This window comes from Ustilaginoidea virens, chromosome 1 (genome assembly GCF_000687475.1).
Source record: "Ustilaginoidea virens chromosome 1, complete sequence".
Lineage (NCBI taxonomy): Eukaryota > Fungi > Ascomycota > Sordariomycetes > Hypocreales > Clavicipitaceae > Ustilaginoidea > Ustilaginoidea virens.
The window spans coordinates 3,505,791-3,516,959 of NC_057316.1; the positions used below are offsets into that span (position 1 = coordinate 3,505,791).

General features: G+C 54.6%; 3 protein-coding genes across 3 annotated transcripts; 1 reads left to right on the forward strand and 2 right to left on the reverse strand.

Annotated features, from left to right (window-relative positions):
• Window positions 1-195: 195 nt before the first annotated feature.
• Window positions 196-5,058, reverse strand: UV8b_00713 (uncharacterized protein; the record flags this gene model as incomplete). The annotated part of the gene is made up of 8 exons (XM_043138211.1): window positions 196-478; window positions 545-2,780; window positions 2,853-3,112; window positions 3,753-3,826; window positions 3,923-3,947; window positions 4,000-4,006; window positions 4,857-4,867; window positions 4,946-5,058. The coding sequence occupies 8 exons, from the start codon at window positions 5,056-5,058 to the stop codon at window positions 196-198; spliced, it is 3,009 nt and encodes a 1,002-aa protein (XP_042994145.1).
• Window positions 5,059-6,783: 1,725 nt separating this feature from the next.
• Window positions 6,784-7,858, forward strand: UV8b_00714 (uncharacterized protein; the record flags this gene model as incomplete). Its single annotated transcript, XM_043138212.1, has 3 exons — window positions 6,784-7,041; window positions 7,262-7,330; window positions 7,415-7,858. The coding sequence occupies 3 exons, from the start codon at window positions 6,784-6,786 to the stop codon at window positions 7,856-7,858; spliced, it is 771 nt and encodes a 256-aa protein (XP_042994146.1).
• Window positions 7,859-8,653: 795 nt separating this feature from the next.
• UV8b_00715 (uncharacterized protein) lies at window positions 8,654-10,585 on the reverse strand (the record flags this gene model as incomplete). Its single annotated transcript, XM_043138213.1, has 1 exon — window positions 8,654-10,585. The coding sequence occupies one exon, from the start codon at window positions 10,583-10,585 to the stop codon at window positions 8,654-8,656; it is 1,932 nt and encodes a 643-aa protein (XP_042994147.1).
• Between the last annotated feature and the right edge of the window lie 584 nt (window positions 10,586-11,169).

Sequence of the window (11,169 nt, forward strand, 5' to 3'; positions counted from 1 at the left end):
ATTCGCAATGTAAGTTATACAAAAGCCAACCAGGGTGGGGCTGGCGAGGTACTTATACGGTTTGTAAGCATGAAAGCAATAATGAATGCTCACCATAGAGCTTTTGCCGATTCTCAACTTTTGAAAACAGAGGGGGGCGTGGGCAAGGCCAAACCGCAACTCTTTGAAGGCAAATGACCCGTGATGTTGGCACTTTCAAGAGGCTTCTTTGGCCCCGACAGCGATTATTGGACGGTTTCCCGTCTTGTCATGCCGAGCGTTTGGCGTGGAAAAATCGGCGACTGGGGTAGGCTTAGAGGACGACCCCTTTGGCGAACTGGATGAATGCGCAATGGCTGGTGCGAGGGATGCAGTTGCGTGACCAGCATAATTGGGCAGCACGCCTTTCGCCGTCATTGAAGATACGGTCCCAGGAACGGCTGTCGCGCTCGCCTTGTTCCGTTTCCAAACTCTTTGCCATATTTCGTGTCGATTCTTCCTTTTTCACCCCAACGAGTTAGCAACATTTCTTGCGGCATCACACATCATGTGCAGAGAGACATACCCGTTCGTAGCCATATACTTTCTTCCACGAAACAAAATGTTTGAGCCTTCATCCCCTTCATCTGAAGATTTTTCTTTGCCGCCATCCGGGGACAAGCTTGTATTACTTTGCAAGGCTTTGCGAAAATCTTCATAGCTACGGCCGGCCGATCCACAACTCAGGGACACCCCATGTTGACCTTGGAACCCCGACTCAGACAGCTGATCAGAACCGGACAAATTTTCCGACTGTGTCGCGGCTCCCATAACGTTTCGCAGTGGGCGCTGGCTTGGTATTTCCAAGGAGTGGAAGGGATCTATATTGGCGACCGGTGCGGCCAAAGAGTGGTTCGGTCCGGCGTCAACAGACGGGATTGCTGGCAAGGATACTGCAGCATCCGTGGTATACATTGAAGAGTGGCGTTTTTGAGGAGAGGGTGGGTAGAAATCTTTGCCGTCAAACTTGGGAAGTCCCTTTTGAAGATGGCGAGGTGCTTTGCCCCAGTACATGTGACGTGCTCGTAATTCATCTTCCGTCAGTTCTCGACTGTACAAATACCCAGTCGTTGTTGACTCCTGCCGGCTGGCATCGGGAAGTCTTCCCACCAAGTACGGCTTTTCAAGCGAGCCCGCCGACTCCAAAGAGGCCGTCGGAACTTCTGCAACGGCAGAGAAGCCACTGTCTTCAGTTGAGCACCTCGACGACACCCGCAAGTTGGTGGGTGGGACTGGTACTGACGCGGCGCTATCTGCCCGAGGATGAAAAGGGGGTGCCAGCGCAGCGCTCACAGGTAATGTTGAGGACTTTTTGATTGGTTCATTTCCTTCCGAGGATTCTGGCGTGATCTTGGCAGAGGCAGGAGCTGATGCGGATTTGACTTGCCTCAAGGCTGATGAGAGCTGAGGCCCAAGCGGCTCTAGAGCCTTCTGAGGCTTCCCTGGCTGCGGATGAACAAGCATTCCATGGGATGTGAAGGATTGACTCGAGTCGCCTTCCGACCTAACGTCGTTTGCCGTAGAGCAAGCCGACTCTTTCCCCTCATGCTGAGGCGTCAAGCCAGCATGGTGTTTTTGTTGCTCAGGCACAACATAGTGAGCCTGTTCACTTTCGAGCTGAGCCTTCAAGTTCTTTTCGAACTGCTGAATCTGCTGGCGAATCATATCAGCCTGACTTTCCATTGCCTTTTCGTCGATCTGATGCTTGTTGTACTGCAACTGATCTTCAAAATATCTGAGTGAGGACTTGAGAACCTCGATTTGTTTCCTAGTTATGTCACTAGGTCGAATAGAAGAGATAGGCACAGGTGACTGCCCAGCGACGCTCGGAGCACTTGAAGATGAAGCCACTTGAGCGTGCATAGCCTGGTCCAGTTTTGTCGGGGTAGGATGCATCATGGGAGGCAAGGCGAATCTCGAAGGCATGATGGCTGGACCACCAACGCCAGATATGGGAAAGCCCGGTATAGGTCCCACTCCGTAGGGATAAAAAGAGCCTCCAGGGGGCATGACCCATTGGCCATTGAAGAAGAACGGGCGGTTGTGATCAAAGTGTTCAGGCGGCGAGACGCGAAGGGAGCTAGAGGTCTCGGGGTTGGCGCTGTAGTCCTCCTTCTCACCAGTTCCGGATGTAGTTGGTGCTTTAACCGATGGCTTGGGCTGATGAACTTGAGACGGATTTGTCTGGACCATGGCATAAGAGGCGCCCATGCTCAGGCCCATCTGCCAAGGCATCATGGCAAAAGGTGGTGCAGGACCAGGGGCAACCCCAGGCTGCATGCTGGGGACAAATCCAGGAAACAGAGGAGGGAACGGGCCAAAACTGGGATGCGTCAAGGTAGCTGGGACCGGTATGCCTGACATACTGCCGTATAAATGACCAGCTGGCCGCTGAAGATTAGAGCCGTCACCTCCGGGTTTTTCCTTTGCCCACTTGGCTGTGGGCGATGACGAGCCTCGAGTGTTGGGAACAATGCGGCCACCGGCAGTAACACGAACGTGAGTAGGAGAGACTACAGCCTTGTAGAATCTCTGGAAGCCTTCGTCCTTCTGGGCAGAAAGGCCAGCCGGGGCCCCAATAGGTTGATGTTCTCCGTGTTCGGACTCGGTCCGGCCGCGATACTTCCATTCGGCATCAGTGCCGTCGAGTTGGCGGACAGATGACTCCTGGGCAGCACTGGCGTCATCTGCTGTCTTATCCAGCATTTCTTCCTCCACAATGAGGGGAAGCGATCGTTCGGAAGACATGCGAAATATTTCGCCTGCAGAGAGGTATTTGTTAGAGAGAATGACACAAAGCCAAGACGACAGGGGATGTTTGTATGTTGACCTACCAAGATCACGATCTTTGCGCAATTTCTCGAACAATTTGTTATACAAGTCTTTATCGGTGAAGACTTGTCTCATTCGCAAAAGCTCACGGACAGTATAGGTCCTAGAGACCATTTTGACATGGACGAAAGCAAAGAAGAAGAAGGAGCGATGAGTCTCTTTTGAATGCCAGATGAACAGAGTAGGAAAATTGTGCGTTTTTCCAACTATGCGAACATTGGCTTGAATGAAGGTGAGAATCGGTGCTACCTGTGGCCAGAGCCTACTTCCGTCAGTGATATGTTGGCCTTCGAGCTGAGATCGAAGAAAGCAAGACAATTCATCAAAACAGAGTAGCGGAGAGATTCGATCCAGCGGCTTCCCGAGATCCACGGTAACTTGTATACAACGGTGGTAGTTGTGGAACAAATTATACCGAATAAGTGGCGTGGCAGACGGGCTGAGCTGGTGGTCATGCTGTTGAGCAACGTAGAGGCAACGAAGGATTCTTTTGGTCCTCCTTGACTTGGTCAAAACCATATTGGGGTCCTATTCATGAAGACTGGGCTCGTATGTACCCCAGAACAAGTGAGATGGTGAGAAGGCCTTTTGGAAAGGGAGTCCTCTGATACCGTGGCCAGGGAACAGTAGCCCCGTCTCGCGTCTTGCCACGAAGTCCCCAAAGAAGCTGGGACTTGAAACTGGACCGGGAAGAGTTATCTGCTGAGCAAATACGAAGCAGAAATATAATCATTTGCATAATCCCGTGGAGCAATCTTGTGTGATTAGGGGTTGAGTGCTAAGCTGTTGGCATTGCATGGTGGAACGGTTCCTGGGCAAGGCTCAAAGACGACAAGAAAAGAAGAAAGAAACTCGCCAGGCTTGTCGAGAGAAAGAAAAAAAAAAAAGAAAGAAGAACTCACCCAAGGGTCTGCCGGGACCAAAATCGAGGCCACTGGTTCTCAAGCGCTTGATAGTCACTTTCTCCACTGCCGTTCTTGTGGAAAACAATCGAAGAATTGCAAGGCGGACAACGCAGAGGGCTTGTCGGAAACTATGATTGCCACGAGGAGTCGTTTGAACCAGAAAGTACGAATTTCAAGAGGAAAAGAGAGAGGCTAGAGCTTCGTTAGAACGTTCATCATGGGCCATATCTTGACAGGGCCGTACCTGGGCTCTTTGACAAGGAGAGTAAGTGCATCCCCTGCGAGGCTGGATGGGTAAGTCGTAGACGAGATAGAACGTCGGAGGGGGCAAGATGAAACAACTGAGACGCCGTGCTAGGACAGCCAATCTGGACCTGCCTGCTTGAAAGCACCGGACTTTCCTCAAAGGGAGGGGAAGGAGGGGGAAGCAAGGAGATATGAAACGACAAAAACGGAAGGAACAACCGCCTACACTGATGATCCCCCCTCTCCCCGAGTCTTTTTTTTTTTTTGTCTACCAGGTATGTACCTAGGTGAAGGCGGCGGAAAGCAACGAGAATGCAGACATGGTGACGGCATGAAGAAAAAGGAAAAGAAAGAAAAGAAAAGAAAAGAAAAGACGAGAAAAGACGAGAAAAAAGGAGGGTGGGATAAGGAAAACGGACCGGACTGGATGAAAGCTTGGCCAGCACACTGAGACGTGCCACCACCGTTATCGGGGCCATGATTTGGCTACGCTCCTACATGGCTTCTTGAACAAGGACAGCTGTATGACGGCACGATGTCCGCGACGGTCAGTGTCGAGATCTGCATCGCAGTCTATCAGTGGCAAGTGACGGGGGGACGCCAAGAAAGCGAGAGCCATTTACTGCCAATAGACAACGAGAGAAATCAAGGGTTCCCAGGTGGCAACAGATTTGACGACATGCGTGGGCTGACATTGCGCATGGAGGACGGCCCGAGATAGGAGGCATTGACCATGGGCCACGTCCCAGGGTGACAAGAGTCAGACGGGGAAACACGTCTGGACGACGAGCCGGCACCTATTGATGCTTTTCATTGTGCTGACAATGTCATGTCCACACGGAGCAAGCATTTTACCCGAGCTTCTGCTACAGCGAGGTAATCCGATCAGCGTGGGAACAATTTAGGGCAGGGTAAAGGATGGTTCTCATATAACGAAGACATACAAAAACAAGGACGATGAACGAGTTGCAGAGATTTGCTTGCTACGAGATGAATGAGTCGCTGAGATGCTCAAGTGCCGAGGTGTAAAAGGGCGTTGGTTGCTGAATGACTGCATATCAGGGTCAGAGAGACAAACAGTACCGCACACGTACGTTAGGTGCCTAAGTTGGCTGCGCGGTGTGGGGATGAATTGATGCCTCCGAGACATGAAAGCCGACCGCACCCCCGGACGGATTCAAGAGTACGTCGCCCCCAGGCCTCGACGGAGTTGACGTCTGAGCAAGTCTGGTGTGACTGCACGAACAAGCGTGACTGAGCTCCCCAGCCTGACTGGACTTGACTGAGCGCTGTTGCAGATTTTGGGGCCGAATGCCACGCTCTGCAACGGAACGGGCCAGCCGCCAGACGAATGAAGACAGAGCAGCGCTTTTATTACTGGGTCTTCGGGCGCTAGCTTTTTGCGAGCTGTCAGCTGTGATTGGCTAGTTGAGTCCATGTCCAGTCTGGAGTTATGTGTGCTATGTTTAATTCAATTGAACCGCTGTCTTCTTTCGGCGCAGAGGGTGGGTCCGCAACGTGCTTGGGGCCCCGCTCTTTTGTCTCTCTCTCTCTCTCTCTTTTTTTTTTTTTTTTTTTTTTTTTTTGAGATGCGGTCGGTCGTGGGAAGCGGCAACTTGGCGGTGTCTCGGTGTCTCGGTGTCTCAGCTTTCCGCTTTCCGCTTTCCGCTTTCAAAACCGTCTGGTCCGCGTCTCCGAGACGAGGGGTGGGTGCATGACCATGACTCCATTTCGTCTTCCCGATCTCACTTAGGGCTCAGGGGTGATTTACCTGCAGCCGTTTCTTTGCGGTCCCTTGCATTCTTCTGTATTGTTCGGCCGCCATGAATCCAAATGCATGCGGTCGAATGCGGGCCATGGTGAAGTCGTGGCACCTCTTCGTCTCGGTAGGGCTTTGAGAAGGCTTTGATCATGGCAGTGGAAATGGAGAAGAAAAAAGGGGCACCCTAGGTAGGTGTCCTGCCGACGAGGCTTCTGGAAGAAAGAGAAGAGAAATGGCATGGCGCTTATTGGTGGTGTTGATCTATGTTGGGCACCTAAGTTGACGCAGGTGCGATGGGGCCATGGCCATCCCCACCCCTGCCTGCCCGCCACATGCCATCAATTCCCACCAACCGGGAATTTGGGGCTGCCGCAACCAGCCCAGACAGGCCCCTCCCTCACCTGCACCAGCAACCTGCAGCACCAGCAACCTGCAGCACCAGCAACCTGCAGCCGGCAGCCAGCTGCATGCTGACTGAATGCATCAATTAAGCTTCAGTGCTGAGCAAATGTCATGGCAAATGCCACCAATCCAATCCGTCTGGCCCCCGTGGTCCCCGTAGCCTCGAACCCGGGGGCCAATGGCCCGGGGGGGGGGGGGGGGGGGAGATCCCAGGACCAGGATCTGCGTGTCATTTTCTTCTCCCTGTCTGGTCCCTTTTATCCGTTCGGCCTCGGCAATCCCATCCCATCTGGCAGTCTGGTTGGCTGAACTCGGTTCCGTCATGAAAGTAGTGCCACTTACTTTGCCTTGCCTCCTCTTCCAGAATTGGCTGTCATCAATCCCATCGTCTACTCACTCTCTGGTCTGTCCACGACGCCTACCGTGCTTGCTGCCGTCAACTGCTTGCTGCCGTCAACTGCTTGCTGCCGTGCTTGCTATACACATCCAGCCTTCGACTCGGCAAATCGACAAAGCCGGCTGCCTTCAAACAGACCCGAAGGCATCCCCATTGGCTTATCCCCATCGCAAGCTACCCTCGCTCAAAAAGACAATTCTTTCTCGCATCCCGCTGGCACAATGAGCCCTCTCACCCCCCATTGGCATCAGCCCTCCCACCCGGCCATTCAGCGGGTCGTCATCAACAGCGCCGAATTCACCTCCAAGAGCCTGTCCAAGGTGGCCCTGCCGCCCTTTGCTGTCTATGCCAAGCTCGACTTTCCTCCCTGCACTGTGGCCCAGGACCCTACCTATGCCACGGTGCAGATCGGCAAGCATAGCCACTTGAACCTCAACAGCGACCTGTTGTACATCAATCACTCGTGTGAGCCATCTCTTGTCAGTCTGCTCCACGCCTTTCCTCGCCGAAAACCTTGACATGGCTCAACTCCTCCTGATCACCATGAGCATTATTTCCCCCGCCCCTGTTCAGCTACGAAGCCAAAGGCAGACGCCCGTCCTTCAATCGCGACGTCAAGACGGCGCAACACGTACTGAGACGAATAACTGGGCCTCACGAACGTTTTTAGTTGACCTGTGAAAAATACCCTCCACCTAGATTTTTGACACGGCAAGCATGAACATCCTCGTTGGGCCACGAGGTCTCCAGCCAGGTGATGAGTTGACGGTTCGTTTATCCCCCCCCCCCCCCCCCCGTTATCCAAAGCCGCGAGCTGGAGTCGCCCACGACATGCTGAACCCCGGCAAACAGTTCTTCTACCCTTCTACAGAATGGCACATGGCCCAGCCCTTCACCTGTCTTTGCGGCCACGCCTCCTGCCGCGGCACCATCTCCGGCGCCAAGGACATGCCCCCCCAGCAGCTGCAGGGCGTCTGGCTGAACGAACACATTCGCGAGCTCCTCGACGACGAGCAGCGCGGCGCCCACTCCTCCCCTGCTGCTGCTGATCCTACCGCCCAGGCGCTGGCGGCTGCCCTGCTCCAGGCGGAAAAGGTCGTTGAAGTCACTCGCCTGGCTTTGCGCACCTATGCGAGCACATTGTCGCCTCGACACAGCCCCGGCTTGCTCCCAAACGGCAAGGCCAATGGCTTCGCGGCCAGCAACGACCTCGCTGCCGCAGAGGGCCTGAACAGACGGGGTCCCACTTCCAGGGAGCTGAGCGGCGAGATGGGTGGTGACACTGTCGGTCTGTAGACCGGACCGCTGCTTCTTCGGGCCGCCACTAAGGGAGGGCGTCTTGAGGAGAGTGCGGCTGCGGCGGGCATTCAACTGTATCGTGGGGCGGCTCCCGGCGCGCGGTTATTCAACATTGACCAAATCTTTTGAAGAAGAGAAACAAAGACAAGGGAATTTTTACAAGCGAGATGTATGGAAAGCATATGGACGAAGCCTTAATCAAGCAGGCTATATCAAGTCCGCTCGCAAGTAGGATACCTCCCTCTCGGGCCTTGTACGGTGCCCCCCTGTGTTCTCGCCCGGCACAGCCCAGAAGAACCAGACAAGTATTGAAGCTTGCCGGTAGGATACATCTCCGGCCCATGCACGACGTTCCAACACTCTCAATTGGCGCAGCTCAGAAGAACGAGCCCATCTCCAAGATTCATTCGAAATGATTGTGCTATGCTAATCCTTCCATGTGCGCTTTCATCTGACGCCGCTCAAAAGACTTGGGCTCCGGTCGTTGCAAAAAAAAAAAAAAAAAAAAACTCCTAGCAGCATCCAAAATCACTCGGACCTGTTGCCAATGCAGGCCACGTGAAATAACCGATCGTTCCAGCAAATCCCTACTAAAAAAAATTTCAAAAATTTCAAAAGACAAAAAAAAAAGGAAAAAAAAAAAAAAAAAAAAACTACGCCTTACAAACGCCCATAGCGCAGCGTACAAATCATCCAAACTGTTTTTCTGCTCTTCTTCTTCGCCGACGACGTCTTCTTCGCCGTCGACGAAACTTCTCTCGCCTCGTCTCTTTTGCCACCGTCCCTTACTCTCTACCCCTTGCCGCCGTGGTGCTTTTTTTCCGCCGAGGAAACACTGCTGGGTTTCCGGTCCTGCCATCGGTTCCAGGCACTTCTGCCCTGTTCTGTGCCGGAACCGCCGCTGTATTTAGCCTCTGTCTTGTCCCACTCGTGGCGTTCCTGGTGCCGCCTCGACTGAAAGGTGCGCACAAACTTCCAAATCTCCATATCGGCCATGTTCCAGGCTTCCAGGGACGCGCGCAGCTTCGCCTCCTCCGTTGGCTCTGTCAGCGCAATCACCCTCTTTGCTTCGTCGATGAGAGGTTGCTGGGTGGCCCGCTCCTCTGGCGATGCGACGGGGGGGTTTTCTCGATGAAGCTGTTTGTTCTGCTTGTCGGGGAGACGGTCTGCGGGCACCGGGGCCGTTGCATGGCCATCGCGCAGGCCGGTCTCGGGGATAGCGAACCCAAAATACCAGCTCATGTCGGAAGGCATGTCCGTCTCGGCGGCGATCCATAGGGAACGCGCCGCGGCGTGTTCTCCAGCAACTAGTTCCTTCAATACCATGACTCTTGTCGTGCTGGACACTCCCGTGCCGAGCAGGTCTCGCGTCACGGTCGTGGTCCACCAGTCTCGCGGAGACTCCTGCCGGATCCAGGATACGTTAAAGGACTGCCGCATCTCCTTGAGTGACGCCAGCGTCCAGGGGTGAGGCACAGTGCCGATGGTGAATGTTTTGCTCGAGTTGCGGAAGCTGGTCGGCGCGGAGACGGACAGGGGAGGCATTGCGACGCAGGGCGTGCATTTGGGCAAGTTGGGAGGGCAGGATCCTGGCATGGGGCTGTCGGCGCAAGACGCCAGCTCCCTGGCCAGTCGCAATGCGCTCGTCACCAGCGCCCCCATGTGGTCGGGATGCGGCTTCAGAACTTGGATGCCATCGGAGAACCGGTTCTGCCAAGCCACGTGCAGGTGCGTAGTTATCAGCCTGTTCAAGCTCTGGAGGCCGGTGGCTCGGTTCTTGCCGAGATCTTGGGCAACCGCCGGATACTTCTTGGATATAATGGCTGGCGTGTACGGTGCCAATGGCATGACAGCCTTGTCCACTTTGAACACCTCGCTAGGCACCGCGGATATGATGTCCTTGGCCTCCTTGAGCTTGGCTGGGTCCATGTTGATGACGGCCTTGATTGCCGTTTTGACCTGATCCTTCTGACCGGCGAAGAGAAAATCGCCCAGATCGTTCCAACGAGTAAGATGGGCATATTCGCCGCGGCGAAGATAGGTCAGGAAGGGGGCTTCCGTTGGAACAGTGGGGAGCAAAGTGTAATGAGCGAGAATGCCGCCATCCATGGATTCCCAGGCAAGCCAACGCATCAGGTCCGTCTTGAAATCAGCATCGAGTTTCAGCCTCTGGACAATGTCGTAGGACGGGTTGTTCATGGCTTCAGCAGCGCTGAGGATGACGGGCTTGAATCCTTGGGCCCACCAAGCCCTCCTCCACGTCAAGAGCAAGCCGCTTTCGGCATCCTTTTCTTCCCCGGACTTCTTGGCCGTCGCGTCGTAGTAGCAATATATCACCTGGCGGGGTTTCAGCGGCGGAAGCAGGGCCCTGTCCTCGTCCAACGTGACGGTGCTGGAGAAGGGAACTCTAAGCCACTTCCAGTCGGCCAGCCAGGATGAGCCGGCGTGTTCGTCCTTGTCGTTGTGCGGAGGAGTGTGAGACTTTTGCCGAAAGGGGTTGAGAAAGCTCTTGGAGAGCGAGCCGCCCACGTGGGGCAGATGCGCTGCGTGGGACACTACCTTGGGGTTGTTGGGCACGGCAAGACGGGGAGGAGACGGGATGCCCGAGGGCAGCGTGAATATCAGGGCGAGGGCAACCACGGACAGGCCAAGCAGCAAGAGGGTGAGGCGTCGAGCCGCGAAGCGAGGAAGCAGGCGTCCAAAGAGCACATACTGTCGAGGCATTATGGGGAGGAAGAGTTGAAGAGTCGAGATCTAGGTCATGCGAGGCTGCCGGGGTGGAGGGAGTCGAGCGTCGAGTTGTCGAGGCGGCCGTTGCGATGCGGCCGTTGAATCCGCAAGCGAGCGTACCAGTTGCACTGGGCGAGAAGGAGGGTGGTCACGAAAGCGCACACACGTCCATTGGCCGAGCTGACGAGCCGCAGAGAGGGCTGAACCCATTCACACAAAGGCGGCAGACGAGCTGATGCAGTTGCGGTTACGACGTGTGACGATGCCAGGGCGGCCAAATGCCTACCTATGTAGGTATTGAACGTTGGCAGCAGGTGGAGGTGGGGTCAATGTTGGAGCCAAGGCCACATGTACCTACCTAACTTTGGTGCCCTTGAATTGTAGTGACACTACCTTAGGTAGGTACGTACGTTGACGCTAGACTTGGCCGTCGTCGTACAAACTGGTCGGAGAGGGCGCAGGACGATCAAACGCCTGAGCCTTGGCTTGTCTGCGCCACATGGTACCTGACCACTAACTACCTCCTAAGGTAGGTACCTACCTTACCTCCTACCTACCTTAGGTACCTAAGGTACCTA